At 41.5% G+C, this 17,097-nt stretch overlaps 1 protein-coding gene across 1 annotated transcript in view; it reads right to left on the reverse strand.

Annotated features, from left to right (window-relative positions):
• Positions 1-1,511: 1,511 nt before the first annotated feature.
• The window catches only part of CAMK4 (calcium/calmodulin dependent protein kinase IV), a 214,302-nt gene continuing 198,716 nt past the window's right edge, over positions 1,512-17,097 (reverse strand). Inside the window, exons 9-11 of the mRNA XM_084779436.1 lie at positions 15,363-15,489; positions 12,942-13,094; positions 1,512-12,005 (exon numbers count right to left, since the gene is read on the reverse strand). Of these exons, the coding sequence (XP_084635562.1) occupies positions 11,583-12,005; positions 12,942-13,094; positions 15,363-15,489 (703 nt within the window). The 3' untranslated portion in view covers positions 1,512-11,582. The remainder of the gene's footprint in view (positions 12,006-12,941; positions 13,095-15,362; positions 15,490-17,097) is intronic.

Raw genomic sequence — 17,097 nt, forward strand, 5'->3', positions numbered from 1 at the left:
AGAACCGATGTTTCTGCCGTTGTCTTGAGCTTTCGCTTAAGAGCAAGCTGAGCAGCCCTGGGAATTGATTGGAAATCCCTTCAAGTTGAGAATACGGCAAAGACATGACACTTTCTGCGTGTCTCTCTCTGTCCCCACTCTTCCCCATTATGAAAGATCTAAAGGAGGCTGGGAACAGGAACGAAGATTTTCAGCCCCTTGGAGAGTGTGCACATGGTGACTTTGGGTGACCAGCCATAGCACTGCTCACAGGTGTATGTGCAGTTTCTCTGGGTGCCATGCAGGAAAATGATGGCCCTCTAATCTGGTGATGAAAACATTGTCTTGCTGGATTAAGAAACATTGGAACCCCCTCTAAAGACAGATGCTGCAGGGCTGTCATTCCCCTAGGTCATGAGGCAAGGGAGCTTTTCCTCAGGTTAACCACAAGCTGATGTTCCGTGGCATCTGACAAGACTGTTCTTTAGCGTCATCGCCATCCTCCTGTTGCTCTGAGCGGAATGTCCACAGTTTATACATAGGCTTTTGTAACCAAGAGATGACCCAACACTGCTAAAGTATGCACCATAAATGCATCCCAGGAGAGCGAGAGCATAGCCATGCTCCTGTGCTACCAACTGTGTGGGTGGATGGAAGACCGCAAGGTTTAAAATAAGAATATGGAAGAAACAGGTGTACCAAAATACATTTCTTTGTTCATTAGTATTTTTTTCGGGAGCATTATAATCCTATTTATATTTTGCTTTGGTGAAATTTCAGTATAGGGCAGATGACTTTATTAAGGGAAGTCTAGAGATTGCCAAAACGCTGATGTTAAAGTGAGATATGAATCTCAGGCTGTTTTGTGTGACGCACTGATTTACTGAGGGAGTGTCATTTTCTCCAGTGTTTCCTTCCATTCCCTCATGAGCCTCAACCTTAGGATATGGGTGTTTTCTCAGCAAAGGAAGACTCAGACAAAATGGTGGGGAACACTTGAAACATGTGCATGTAAGGATCGTGGAGAAAGGTCTGGCAATTTGTAAGTAAAACTCAACTGCAGAGAAAAGGGCCATGGGTTTTGGAAAGTGTTGTGGTCATTTTCTGCTTTTCTGTATTTTCTTATCTTTATGAGGAAATATCAGTTTTCAGATGGACCGATGCCATGGTGTCCTGTAGGTTTCCATTTTAGTGATGAGAACTGTGCTGAACGGTGGGCAGTAGTGTGCTTGTCCCTTCCCGGCCACCGTGAGCATATATTAGAAGCCAACGTCTTAGGTGTGTTAACTTCCTTTAATGGGTTTGTTGGATGAAATCATTATTAATGTCCCTTTCCAGCTTCATTGACTTCAACAATCTTTAGAAAATAAATATCTGGGCAGGCAGGTATTTAAAATACTATAGAGAAAGTACAGTTTTATCTGACAGAATGGGGAAAACCAAGACTCATTCAGCTATGCATTTCAGTGCTAAGAAAAATGCCCATGGCATGTCTTGACTCATGGTTATCATTCAAATCACAGACTGCGAAGTTCTGGTGGGCTCGTAGATGATTTATTATCACATTATACATGCAGATTCTTTTACAGATTGACCAGTTGCAAAGTACTGACTAGCTTTGTTTGGCATGTTCTGACAGTCCGGGTGAACTTACACAGTTACATTGGCCCTCACTAAAGTCGGCCTCCACAATTAGTCTAGCAGCATCCACTGCACTCACATCACATATTCTGTATTCAAGTTCTTGGCCAACACCCCTACTATCACCAAATGAGCATCTTTAATCATTGAATTGGGTTGTCCAACCTGCATCCAAGAAGAAGTCAGTGGGCTGTCAAATGTTCTAGATTTTTGGCAATTGGGAAAGAGCCAATGGCTGTCACGTTCCCTTCACGGAAAATGTGAACTAAGGTCAGTCTACCCACATAGAAAAGCACAGTACCTCAACTGTGAGCACATGGGCACGGTTTTGTTGAATGCTTTGCAAACATCTTATGTATTTACATTTATAGCCAAGCCAGGCTTAAAAACGCTTACCTAAAAATATTATAATTCTAGTTTTGTATTAAGGAATCAGTAGCACCATTTTGATACGTTTAGAAAACAAAATGTTCACAGAATAACGTTTTATTAGAAATAAATAATGTTTTATTAGAAAGGGAAAAGGCCAACCGTAGCCTTCGCTGTGTACAGTAAGCTAGTTTTTACTTTGGCCTCCAATTCAGACAAGTCCTTGCTTTGGGTTAACGACTTGTGATCCAGACAACTGGGACCCTGGGTTTCTTGCGTAGGATGATATATTACACTCCTCCAGGTTATTGAAGCTACTTATGCCCCATTGATCCAAAAAGCTTTCAGCCACCCATCGACGCAGATTTCATATCTGAGAAATTCGTGACAAGAGCATCTCAGATAACGCCATCTAAACCTGAAAACCCCTCATAGCACGTCCTCCTTTCGCGGCGTCCACTAACTCATTTTGTGTGTCCTAGCAGGATCTACTTCTTAGTATCTTTTTTCCCCCCTCAGTTGAGTTGATGGTCTGTCTCTGCCTCTGCTCATTTAATTCACTGTGGAGTAATGTGGCCATCTGCTGCCCTCACACATGACCGGAAATAAGCAAAGAGGTACAGGCCGGAGCAGTCACACTGTAAGCTAATTGTAATGGGCAGTTTTTTTAAAAAGTGCCTTGAAGATGAATGGCAAAACAGTGCCTCCAATAAGACATGTAATTCATTCTTTAGATTTTGCATACTTTTCCATTATAAACTTATAGATTATATGCACCGGACAAAAGAGAACAGAGAACTAAGAACCTGGCTGCCCCAGCGTGAGGTCTGAAGATTAGCGTTGGCATTGCAAACATGTTCTGATATGTCGGGTGGTTTTTATCCTGTTTAGACATATACTACAGGCTAACCAAATAGCAGGGGCAGGACCTCTGGAGAAGCACTCCACCTGCTTCTGTCCAGAGCAAAGACCTCAGGTGAGAGCTAAGACTGCCCCCACTGTCCACCACAGGACTGTGTGTCTCAGCCTTCCTCATCCAGTGACACGCCTCTCTTCTTTGGTGCCTGTTTCCCTAGCCCTGCTGGGCCATTCCTCAGTCAGGCATGTCCCCTTTCTCCTCCTCAGCTGCAAGGATTGGCTCGTCCTTCAAAATTAGCCATGTTCCTATGACGATGAGAACTGTGCTGAATGGTGGGCAGCAGTGTGCTTGTCCCTTCTCGGCCACCATGAACATACACAATCTTGGCACGGGACCATTTTCCCCTTGTCTACCCTGGAGTGCTTACCATCTGCAGGTATTCAGTGCAGGCTCTCTGTGGTTATTTGACTCTTTTTTCTTTTCTTTTCTTTTCTTTTCTTTTCTTTTCTTTTTTTTTAACTAAAATGTCTATCCCTGAAGGGTCAGCACTGGGCTTAGTTCATTTCTGATTCCTCTGTTGCACGTAATGGCTCACCAGTGAAAATGTGCTTTGAGAAAATGATTCCTGGGATGGGTTATTTCTGGGATGCTTTTGCTGTTAGTGGCTCGTGTCCTTAAAGCTTGCTTTCCATGTAGGCCAAATATCCTCCAAGCCATGCTGTTTAATTTCTAAAAGGAAAGGTAGCGATTGATTTTGACCTAGTGGTTTTAAAGTTCTAACAATAACTACCTTCAGACTCTGAGCCATCCCAGAAGCACATAAAAATGTGGAGTCCCAATATTATGTCACCTTTTCCCTCTCTGGTCCCTGCAGTCTGTCTCCTACCCATGCTACCCACCGAGGGTCATTCACGTCTTTTGTGCCCATATTCTGTGACGTCCCAGTGGCTACATCGCCTTACTGATTGCTGCAGCCATTTAAAGACTATGTCATTTAGTCATACAGTAATTGTAGATAGATGTCCCCAATGATAGGCTGATAATGGCTCCCTGCTCAGTATCTCGTTTGTGACCTCTGGGGTATGAATGTTGAGAGTCAAACGGAAATGAAAGTCACATGTCTCAATTTCCCTCAATAACCAGATTACTTGGTTCCCTTAAAGTATTTGTGACTGGGTCATTTTTATAGGTAGAAATACACTCACGTGCGCTTCTTGGGCTTCTAAATTTGCTAGAAAAGTAAAGTATGCACTGAAGGATCTTCTCACATGAAGCCAACACTCAGGGAAACATGGGTACAGGAATCTAGCTTTTAAAAGGAAAATTGGTTGCGTTCTCCTAAAATGTTGGTGAGCAAGTCGTTTTTATAGAAGAACACACCATTTCCTAAATGCTACTTAGATTTTTTTTTTTAAATTCACATTGTTCTTAACATTCCTAAAACATGTTCAAACAGCTAGAAATCTCAACCTCCATTCTGACTTCAAGTCACTAACTTCCTTCTTTTGAAATGATGTAATCTCGTGTTTCTGTTCTACATGGAAGTCTTAGTTTTACCTCCCACAGAGTTGTCATGAGACCGTGTATAGCACGTAACAAAGCTCACCCAACTCCTGAGACACACCCAGGAGAAATAACCTACCCAGGGAAAAACAAAGTCATCACAAAGCACGAGGCATGAAGAAAATTTGAGTTGACTTTTTGCTGTTGTTGTTGTTTTTTCTATAAAAGGCCAGATAGACATGTTAGGCGCTGTAGCTTGTGTGGTCTCCATTGAAAATATTCAGCACTGTTCTAGTGGCTTAAAAATAGAAAAATAAATAAATAAATAAATAAATAAATAAATAAAGCAAACATGAGTTTGACCATTAAAATAAAAATGATTTGAGTTTGTTAAGACAGTAATCTAAGTCCTTAGTTAAGATTTTCTCTTTAAGCCGTACTTTGCCTGAGTCCTGAAAACTCTGGAGATTTAAATTTTATTCCTTGGGGAAGCATATCCGGGGCGAGTTTTTAAATGTATGTTAGTTTTATATGTCCCAATTAGCCTCAGGTGTCAATTTGACATTTCCCCTAGTGATCAACCAGAGGTTGCCTTGATCAGACTGACCTTCGGGCATCGCTGCTGGGCATTCTCTTGATTACTCATTGATGCCCAAGGCCCAGTCCACTGTGGGCAGTGCCATCTGTAGGCAGGGGCCCTGGCCTGTGTACGAGCTGAGCAAACTGGAGAAGCAAGCCAGGAAAACAGTGTCCCCCATGCTTGCTCCACGGTCTGCCTCCAGGGGCCTGCCCAGAGCTCCTGCTGCAGCTTTCTCTCCTGAAAGGTGGAACCTTTTGGATAAAATAGACCCTTTCCCACACTGTTTTTGGTTGTGGTGTTTATCATATCAGTGAAACGAGAACATGCAAGTATCTCAATGACCAGAGATAAGAATGTTTGAAATACAAACTGGTAATGGTATTAACGTAAAACCCCAGCCTGATAACCCATTTTCTTTATAACTTTCATTCTCTAGATTTTTCTTTACTCAATTCACTGTTGCCACTCCCAAACACAGGAGATAGTCACAGAATTTAAGGGGAACAGCAGTATCTGTTGGACATAGAATGACAGACTACTTCTAGGTCATTTCAACCAAAGAACTTAACAGTGAGGAGATGTTAGAACATTTTTGTTGGATTAGAGATGATCATAAAAATATTACTGAAACTAAGAATGCAGTGACCAAAAAGAAACCAATCATGAATATGTTGTTTATAGTCACCTGTACAATTGTATACAGGTCACACTAGCATACAGTTAGCTAACCAGGCATACAAAACAGGTCAGGTTAAAAAGAAGGCGTGTATGGTCATACTTGTGTCATCTATAAAATATATTGTTATCCATGTTTCAAAGACAGGACAGAGAAAGCACACATCCGGAAGGCTTTTATCGTCCATAATTATCAGTGTCTGGAGACAGCTTCAGGAAGCAGTTTTCAAAAAGGTAAGGCCTGTTATATTTGAGGATCTTGAAGTAATCTTTTAGATGGAAATTAAGATTTTCCAATCTGACTGAAAATTAAATATCTGTCATTTTCAACACAGTGAATCAATGCGAAGATCAGATTTGATATCAATGTCTGTATCTACTCAGCCTTTCTGCTCAGCCTTCAGAATAGATACCCTGAAAACAATCATGAGCAATGAATGTGGCGCTGCGTTCTTAGAATTGCTCAACAGTACTTCAGCCTGAACCCGTGGGCAACAAAATCCTGTTCCTCTAGCTAGTCTGGAATGTTCCTGCCAGAACTTTAGAGGACCTCCCATTTCCAAAGTGACGTCAGGGCGGGTGAAACAAAACACCAACTTTGGACACGTTGGGATAAGCCAAACATGAGTGGCAGAATCTCATTTTCCTATCGTTGACCAAAGACAATACAGTGTTTAAAGAGCCATCCAGTCCGTCAGAGCATAGAGATCTGTACTTTGCGTCTAACTAGGTCAGATGCTGGGGAATCTTCTCTGAAACTGATTCCTGCAAAAGCTGTCAGATGGTCTGGTTTCAAACCCTGCCCCTAGTGGACTCCTGGGCCAGACGCCTGGGAACACAGTGAGTCAAGTCTTTCTCAATGAATCACAGATCATTTGTGAAAATTGATTTTAACCAGTCATAAATAGTTTGCTGCTCCTTTCCAAGGGAAGTGAAAAATGGTTGGATTGGGTCTGCATCATTTGATCTTAGGTGATAGTCCCCAAGAGCAATGACAGAAGCTTCCCTTGAATGGAAAGAAGAAATGGGAACTTTCTTAGCATTGCAGCACTGGGTCTCTCTCTCTCTCTCTCTCTCTCTCTCTCTCTCTCTCTCTCTCTCTCTCTCCCTCCCTCCCATCTTCCTCCCTCTTTCTCTCTCTCTCCCTCTATCCTACCTTCACTTTCAAGAAACTAGAGAGCCATCTTTTCCCCCCCTTTTTGTAAGAAAGTAAAATGTCTTAAAATTTCTAAGTAGAAAATTTTGTACACTTTCATCATGTGGTTATAAACACCAACGTAAAATTACATTTGCATATTTAAAACAAACAAACACTGGCAGGCACACAGCCTAATCTTCAGCAGCGTTCAACTGGCAAGTGCTTAAATGTCAGCAAGGACCCTCGTCAGGAATGTATTTGTGATAAGCACTAAGGAAATTGGGGTATGACCTAATGGGCAGTAATTACAAGGACATTTCAAATCTCATTAAATAAGTAATGTCTGGAAATTTCATGCTGTCTCAAACAAACCTAGACAACAAGACTGAGCCCTGGGCAGTGACAAGCAGATTATGCAATGGCACCATACCCATGCCATTGGCTGCACTGTGTAAGCCTAGTGCTAATTCACTTTGATGACCTCTTTCAAAATTATTTTTTACTTGGTTTTGTAAGAACAACCCTAAAGCAGAAGTGTGTTGTCCTTTCTGACATTTTTTTTCTTTTCCAAATTTGAAATGTGACCAGCTGCTTCTGAGCAATAAAAACTGAATCATGAAACAAAATGGCTCTCTTGAAGTTGCAACCTGTAGGCAGCTCATGGTTAGCGACCTTGCATATGATTCTGGAAACAGACAATTAAAAAAAAAAAAACAAAAAAAACACTGAGCACCCTACATTACAAAATGTCAAAATAGCATTCAATTTTGGTCCCTTTAAAAAGTAAGCTGCTTCTTTCTTTATAAAATCTGCCACCTAAAATGTCTATAGGACATTATTCTAAAATCAGTATGTAAAAGTTCCAAAAGTCTTTGTTTAAGTCTGTGTGGTGGCAGTGTTGACCAGGCCCTCGGTGAAACTGCATAAGCACTAGCTCCTCTCCCCATCTGTGGGCACCTGGCATGCCATGGTCATCATCATGTGTCCATCATGCAAGCATATTTTCCAGGAGGCTTCTAGAAAGATTGTCTACAGCCTGAGGAGGATGTCTAGCTTAGTCCAGTGTGTAGAGACTGGATTCTGTGTACAGGCTGCTCAGTAGGGACCCACGGTGGGCCCTCAGGCATTTTTTTTCTAAGTGGGAATACTGTTGGTTCTATGGCAGTGCTCAAGAAACTGGGAACGCCCGCAGTCAGGTTTCCAAAGCCAAAGTGGGGTAAGTTGGACTCAGACCCGCACAAACACAGTTTGACAATGCCTAAGGAAGTGTTGCTTTGATGTTATATTGCACAACACTTCTCTGAGACAATGTATATTCAGGGGCAGCCAATATTTAGGCATCTACATCCATAACATTTGCATCTTAGCTGCTCACCTACTTACCAGTGTGGAAAACTAAGTCAGCTCAAATCTAATCATAGAAGCTCACTGCTCAAAAGAAAAGTGTTTTAGGCTAGTCCAGTGTGTCTTACCATTAGGAGCCACTGGCCTAAAATAGCTCCCAACAGCCTGATGTAAACATGCTTAGAGTGCTGATTTAGAAACAGTATAAAAGTGATTCAAATTATCTCATTAATTTTAACTCTGATGTAATGATTTGTGTATACTGGATTGAAACATGCTATCATTAATGTCATATTTTCTTTTTGGAATATAGCTAATAAAAATTTAAAGATGCATGTATACAGCTGTGTGAGTTGTAGCACATGCCTACAACCCCAGATCATGGGAAACTGAGGCAGGAGGATCACTATGAGTTTGAGGTTAGACTGGGCTACATAGTGAGTTCACGGCCAGCCTGGGATACATAATAAAACTTTGTCTCAGAAAAAAAATTTACATGTATAGCTTATACTTATTAAACTTGTTCTAGATAACTTTGCAACCATCCTGTTCTAATCTGTATCTTATTTATGTACTGTTGTGGCAAAAAAAAAAAAAAAAAAAGCTAACAGTTTGAGACCCACTGGAATCATTGCTGGACTTTCTGAATAGGGAAAATTGCATATTGTCCTCTGTGGTAAAATAACCTAGTTATATTGAGTACCTGATCTTGAAATGAAAAACAATAATGAATGTAACCGTATTTTTTCTCTCTCTCACCTTTTTTGGCTCTTGAGACAGGTTTTCCTGGTAGCCCTGGCTGTCCTGGAACTTACTTTGTAGATTTGGCTGGCTTCGGAATGAGAGATCCACCTGCCTCTGCTTCCTGAGTTCTGGAATTAAAGGCGTGTGCTGCCGCCACCACCTTGTAACAAACATCTCTTAAATGCGAATTTTAATTTGTTATTTGCTGACACTAAAAAAATTTTATGACTACATTACCAATTAAGAGTAATATCGGAATATGCTCTTTCACTTTAAGATTGTTTTCCTTTAGTTTAAGTCATCTTGGAGAGAGATAATTTTCAAGCAATATAAAGGCTGACTCTTCTTTTTAAATGGTAAGATAGTATTCTTAGGTGGTAATGTTCTATTAAACCTCTGATGATTTGACTGAGTATTTGACTTATTGCCCAGGGAAAGGACAATCTTTAGCATACAAGTTACAACTGAAAGCTGCTAGTGACATTTAGCTAATGCAGTGGGTAGGTTATGCGAGACGGAGTTCCCCTAAAGCTCTTATCACCAGGAAGTGGTGAGGTGCAATCATGAAAGTGACTGAGTCCTAAGACACACGAGGCGGTGACATTTCTAATGCTTTTCCTGTAGTCCACAGAGTCAGTCAAGGCCCTCAGCCCTGCTTCCAACAGGCAGCCTAGGCTGGGTTGAGTGAAGGGATGCTCTGATATTCTAATGGCCACCTTCTAAGAAGACCCCTTAGTCTTCTTTGCTCTTTCCAGATATGGGACACTTACCATACGTTTGTTAAGTTTGGTGAGGAAAGCTACACCAGGGACTTGCTCGTCTGAGATGGGAATCTCAAGAACGCGGTCTCAAAGGTTAAAAATAGCGAGCTTTTATAACACTCGAAATGAGAGTTCTGAGCAAGAATAATTAAAAAGGGAAGGAGGCGAGCATAAACGCTGTTAATTAAAATCAATTGGGAAATATTCGCCGCCCAAGTCAGATGATGAGCCACGAGTCAGCTACCCGTCAAGGACCCGAATTGCAGAATACAGAAAGTACTACATTGTCTCCTTCCCGAGAGCTGCTGGGAGTTTGTGCTTGACATACATACTGAAATTCTGATGCTCCTAACAGCCTGGGCAAACCCCAGATCTAACATAATTTCCCAGGGTAACTGTTTGCAATGAGTAAGATCAAATTATTAGTTGTTTTGTTTTGTTTTGTTTTTGACACAGGGTTTCTCTGGGTAGCCCTGGCTATTCTGAAACCCACTCTGTAGACCAGGCTGGCCTAAAACTCAAGGGATCCATCTGCCTCTGCTTCCCAAGTTCTAGGATTAAAGGTATGCACCACGACTGCCCAGCTAAGTTATTATTTTAATGAAAAAAAATTCTGTGCTGTTTATTTTTATTGCCCTCATTTTGGATTTTGAAAGTAATACTTTTAAATTAAGTAAACCCACTAAAAATATGAAACAATAGATAAAGTGCCCCTTTTCACACAAACAAGAAATTTGAGATACTGAATTTAGTATAATTTCTATGAACCAAAGGAAAATGTTTATTCTGAGAAAAACAATCATGCTAATTAAGGTCTAATGCTTTACCCTCCCTGAGGTCTGATTTAAGAGGTCTTCACTTTTTTTGTTTTTGCTTATTTTAAGGCAAATAAAAGTTCACCATGTGCTAAATTTCTTGACATGGAAAGTTTCAACATCATAAAATGTGGACCCTTCCATTGGGAAAAGGTGCTAGTTTTCATAGTGAATTTTAACCTTACATAGTTGAAGGGGAGAATTTTTCCGCAAACATTTTCTTACTCTAACAGTGTAAGTAACCTAACAATGGAATATTTTGTCCTTATTATATTCAGACATTCCAGCATCAGTTTCTGCAATGGACTTTTCCAGAATTTGAAACATGTTATTTATAGACTGTACTCACAAAATTGTTATGTGTGAAATATTATATAAGCTTACAATGTGAGAAATAAAAAGGAATTAATCTTGATACATCTAGGTCCTAATGATATGTCATTTTACTTAAATTTCTTTATTCCTAACTAGGTTTTATATATCTGAAGGGGTATTTTATTTGAAAATCAGGGTAAAGGAAAGAAATAGCAGGAATAATTTCCCAAGAATTGTAGACTGGCAGAATTTTATGATGAACGTTTTGAGTGTGTACTTAGAATGAAATAAGACATTATCTGCATACACTTAAGGGGGCTGTGGACTCAGGGCCTTATAAGAATCCTTTAACTTCTCAAGACCATAGGTGGATGGTGTCTTTTATAACCACCTACCCCTCTCTCTACCCAGCAAAACCTACTGAATGTATCTGGAAGTCATGGGAATGTGCCCTGTAACTCTAGCTGCTTTTGAGTTCAAAGGAATTGGCATCTTTAAAGACTTCTAGAGGGTGTAGGATGCCTAAGATTTCAAAGAAAAGTCAGCTTGCCATTTCACTTCAAAGATGTGCCACCAAAGGCTAAGAACATTTGTTTTGAAGTGTTGTGTTGTTTGCTGGAAATTTCAAATTTAATTCATCGGATCAGGTATCCATCACATGCCGCAGAAAATACCGTTATTTCATAAAGCAAACACATGCACTGAAGTTAGGATTACCAACTGGTATATATGGGTTGTTTTTTTTTTGCACCTCAAAACAGAATCACTGTAATGCATATCATGCGTCCCCACCTTCCTTGCTGAAAGACAAAGTACATAAAAAGCGGGGGTTGGGTCTCTGGATCTAAAGGAGGCCAGCTTAGTCCTCTGGCAGAATCACATCCTGCTGTGGAGCCCCAAGTCCCACCGCAGGGGCTTCTTCCTCAGCTGTAGGGTCTGTTTCTTCCTCTACACCCTTCATCTTCTCCCCTGAGCTCTTCACGGCTAGGTTACCCATCTTCATCCCGTCCTCCAGGACCAGAGGCTCCATCTCAGAGACTTTCTCCTCTTTTACATCTGCATCTCCTTCCACCTCCGTGGATGGCAGCTTCATCTCAGCATCAGTAACCTCAACGGCCACGTGGACCTCCTCTTGCATTTTCGTTTCCAGAAGACCTGTGTTGTCTTGGACATCTTGGGTGGAAGATGGCTCTGGGCTGGCCTTCTGGCTCTCTGAGATGCTGCTGTGGCTGCTGCTGGCACTTCCCAGCCGAGAGGAGGCCACCACAGCCTTCACTGCTGCCTGAGTATAGAGAGAAAGGTACTGAATGGTGTTTCCAGGGGAAAGGCCAAATTGCAATGTGATTTCTACTTTGTTCTATAGGTTAGTATTCAGTCTTTCAAGGTAAATTATTCCAAGATTGGTTGTCAGATGAACATGTATTTGGAGTAAAACCTCTTTAATTTCCAAATTAGAATTATTTCATCATATGGACAATTGAAGAAAAAAAAAAACGGTTAGGTGTCTTGGCCCCCTAGTGTTTGACGTTTTATATTCTCCATTCCTTATATATAGAAGGATGTTTCATGAGACCCTAGATGCACAGAGTTAGTTGGTATCATGGAAATAAAATTTCAATGCTCAAACTAACTTCAGAGATGGGTAAACCAAAGCAACTTAATAAAGGTCATTTCAAAATTTGACTATGAGTCTTCTCCTATTCATTTAACTTCTACCAGCCAGAGGTATACCTAATCACCATTTTATTTACATATATATATGTATATATGTGTATATATACACATATGTATATATGTATGTATATATATACACATATGTATATATGTATATGATAGTTTCTGTATTTTTTAGTAATTATCTATAATATGGAATACTCTGAGCTCAGTCTTCAGGACTATGGTGAAAGGTGAGAACTAATTCCCTTAGTTGACCTCTGACCTGCACATGCATGCTATGGCACACAGAGGAAGTATAAGATACACACACAGTAATTTAAACAGCTCCCAATTTTCATTCCAGCTCTGAACTTACTCCTTCAAGTGTTTCCCTTGTTAATAATGAATTAATAAGTTATACACACACACACACACACACACACACACACACACACACACACACAGAAGTGGGGGGGGACAAAAACCACTTAAGTGGTTTTGTGTTAGTACCTTAGGGGTTTAAAAGTAAGAATTTTCCAGGTTGCAGTAAATGAATATTTACCTTAAGCTTGCGCCTAGCATTGAATTCTTGGAGCTTCTTCTGAGCAGTGTCCATGTGGACAAAGTTGGCTGCCTTCCCTGTGACCCAAGGGTGCTGGAGAGCTTGGAATGTAGTCAGCCGTTTCTTGGGATCCAGAACAATTAGTTTCCTGACCTGCAATCATGAAGAAACACAGACTTACAGAAACTTAACCCCAGGCTGTGACTGTCGGAGCATTTTATCTGTTAGCACTAAGTTCGTGCTGTTTTTGAAAGTACTTCTGCAGTCAGGGACAGGACAGACCTCAGGAAAACAGCAGCCGACTGAGTTGCATTTGCGGAAGACCGGGACATATACCACCTGCGGCCCCAAATTCACAGAATTCTTTCCCCGGATTAGGTCCCGCCTTGTCTACTGACCAGAGGCCTTCTGAAGGCAGAGCCGGCCTCTGAGTAATTCTAGCCCCACTATGAGATTGCTTAGAATTCAGAACTCAAACTACACCATGCTTTCATTCAGTGGGCTTTAAATGGGGTTTAGTGTTCATGGCCTTATTGAATACTGTTTTAGGACATATAGTTCACTCTCTTTAATTCATCTGATGCATTTGAAGGAATAAGAGCTGGAATAAATGGCACTTTAAAATAAAAATAAGGAAGTTGTTGGCTTGCATGATATGACTAAATCCAACTAGTGACTTTCTCGAAGAGTTGCACTTGTTGGTGAAGATAGATGAACAGACAAGGAATTCCCAGGAAGCTCCACCAATGAAGTCTCAACCTTGCGCTCAGGAGCAGTGGCCTGGCCTGAGGAAGGGACTACCTGGACTCAGGCAGGCTCCTCACCTGGTTACGACTCTAGCTCCTTTCATGGCACAGTCACAGACACAGGTGGGTTGGAAACGCTTAGTTCCAACTCACAAGCGAAGAGCAGAAATCTGTTCAAAGACTCGGCTGCTGAGGTCAAATGCTTTGCAATGTAGTTCCTGAATGCGACCACAGGTCTACATTATGTGCAAGCTCATCTTAAGTACTACATATGGAGACTCCAGAGTCTGTCTAGACCTTGGTCCTATAAAATAAGATGCTCACCGTCATTTAAAACCCAAGGTCTTCCCTAGCTCTAACTACCGGGGAAAGAAGCAGAAACGGGTTAACAAAAGCAAACAGCCAGTTAAATAAGGAGCAAACGCATCTTATTCTCAAGTCCACGGAGTTTTTTCTGGATCACGTTTGCTAAGGAGTGAGGGTTTGAGGGACAGACACGGATTACCAGAGTGCAGGGACCTCTGAGTTCTGCATGGAGAAGTGCAGAAGCAGCACAGGGGCCTGGGAGGAGGGGCCAGAGAGGCGGGGCCAGAGAGGCGGGGCCAGAGAGGAGGGGCCAGAGAGGAGGGGCCAGAGAGTAGTCAGGCTAGGGCCCAGGTGGAAGAGGGTGAGGGTTTGGTCTTGAGCCTGTGGTAGTAGAGGAGGAAAAAAGCAGATGTACTCAAAGACTTCAGGAGGGGTTATGTGTACACACACACACACACACACACACACACATACACACACACACACACACACACACGTGTGCGCGCGCACTGCGTCCCTTCCTGCTCACATTAGGACAGCTATGAATCCTCAAGAATTTGATCCATGAAACATCAAAAGAACACATTCAAGAGCCACGGGGAGGGATGAGTCTTGGGAAAGGGGCTCTAGAAACTTGAATTAGTTCTAACAGTGTCTCCCTGCCACTAATCTTTGTGAGCTTTGGCACACTTAGCAAACATACAACTAGAAAACTCCTAAAGCCCTTGTATGATTTAAAAATAAACTCCTTCCTTTGGCACCCCCACCCCCACCCCCAAGGAATGACGGCCGCTGTTTCAATTATATGCAAGCATCCTTCTACTAGAAGAGGCAAAACATTCTCTAGAAGGGGTTTCTTAAATATTAATGGGCTTTGGCGTTAGACTGAATGTGAGGCAGTGCAAATCGAGCCATAAAGCATTCTATTAATAGAGTGGTTCTTGTTTATAATTCCAGTGGGACGTAATAGGGCTCATGCTACTGCCAGGGTATTTTAATAAATTTAATTTTTTCATGAATTCAATACTATTTACTTGGCATACATCTACATTTAGGTAAATAAGCCACATTGAAGCAGAATTCTGTGTGAATGGTGTTCGAATTCCCTAACAGTGTTATTTGAAAGGCCCTCTATTTACCAGGTTAAAAAAAAATTCATTAAATAATGCTATTATGGTAGTTAGCCAGGGAAGACTGAAGGCATATCTATTTTTCATTCTTCAAAGGAAAATGCATTAATGTGCCTCTTGAATTAAAAATACCTTAAAGTTATAAAGAAATGATTATGTCAAAAGTGGCTTATTTAAAAAATATCTTTTACTATTTCTTAGCTACACATTATTATCCCACTTTGTGTTGTTACACTTACCAAGTCCTTGGCGTTTAAAGATACTTCATCCCACCAGGGGGAGATAAAGTAATATTCACAGTTCAGAATTCTCCTGAACATGAACTGATCTCCTCTTTCATCATAGAATGGTTCAAACCCACAAAGTCTGGAGGGAAAAAAATAGAATCACGTATTTTCCATCACATTTCTGCAAAAATTCAAGACCTCTCTTTCTATAGTCCCTACAAGTAAATCTACTTGTACAGGTGTGTAATTGTTTTGTTATAATTTAAGACAGCATAAAATCACAACCTCACTCCCAGAAACTAAGAATGGAAAGAACCAAATTTCTTTTAAAAGCTATAATGACAACAGTAGCAACAACAACAGGCACAAAAACCACAATTAAAACAGTAGCATTTAGAAGTCATGATAATTATTTTCCAGCATTTTTTCTCGAGAATTAAAGCAGTATTAGACATATTGATTCAGGCTCCAATTTAGTATAAAATGGAAGAGTTAAACATACAGGTTTAAAAGTAGAAAGAAATAGAACTCCACAAAAATTAGCACAAGTCTGCTATTTTCAGATATTATTCTAGTTTGGATTTCAGACTGAAACAAGGTAGAGGTAACGTCGTTAATTCAGGCACCACAGGCAGCCACCAGATGGGCAGCCTGGGTTGACTGAGTTCTTGCAAGTGACCCTCATTTTACCTACCCACATTCACCTACCCTTTCCACTACAACAAAAGAAACAGTGTAAGAAAAGGAACAGGGGTGCACCTCTGACACCCTAAAAGAGGGGGAAAAGCAGGTGTCTGCGCTGGGGTTACCAAGCCTACACTGGTTAGAGACAAGGGACGGTTCTGGGTCACAAGGCGGGAAAGGGCAGCTCCAACAGTTAAGTCTTTCCAGGCAGATAGTTACCGGTTCCCTTGGAAAATCAAGTGGGAAAATAACGAAAAGTGGAGAGACCCCCTCTTTGGCTCTCCCTCCAAGGCAGCTAGGTTGCTGCGGTGCATCATGAGAAGCTTCCAGAAATGACTGTTTCCAGGAAGAAGCCTTCTCATATGTCTCTTAGGCTCACACAATGCTTCCATGGGAGAATGTTTGCCTCTTCCAAACACTGTGGAGCTATCCAGGGAGAATGCAAAACTTGGGACTAAAAAAAGACATCAGTGCACTGTCCCCTGCCAAAGTCTGCCCGGAGAGTCCTGTACCTGAGCCACCTGACGAGAGGGGTGCAAACACAGCAGGGTGAACAGGTCCCTCTCCTTGGATGCCCTGTCCTCTCTACCACTGGGAAAGTGGAGCCTGCTACTGGTTAGTCATGGAGGAAGTAGCTAGCTTTCCGGGCTTGGCTCATGGGAGTTACTGTGTTTCCTATTCTGAAAACCAAAGACAATAATAAAAGTCAGGGTCCTCCAGCAACTTTTCATCTCAGCCACGTCACTGACTCTTTGACGACCGAGGCAAACAGCTGATACTATGTCAGCCTGAAATGTCAAAATGGAAGAATCGCAACACAGAGTGGGAGAGCACGTACACGCACATGGCGTAAAGCTCCCGTGGTGGAACTTCAGTGGCAGTTTGGGAAATTGCCAGCATTACATTACACAGGGCATGGTGTGTAAATGTGCTGCACGTGTTAGCTCCAATCCTCTGGGAGGAACTGCAGTGTTGTAAGCAGAAGGAGAAAGTTGAGTCTTTGGTGACATGGGGCATCATCAGATGCCAAGTGCTAGCTACAGCTCTCAAAGGTAAAATGTCC

Source organism: Acomys minous (assembly GCF_964271855.1).
Source record: "Acomys minous genome assembly, chromosome: 4".
Taxonomy (NCBI): domain Eukaryota; kingdom Metazoa; phylum Chordata; class Mammalia; order Rodentia; family Muridae; genus Acomys; species Acomys minous.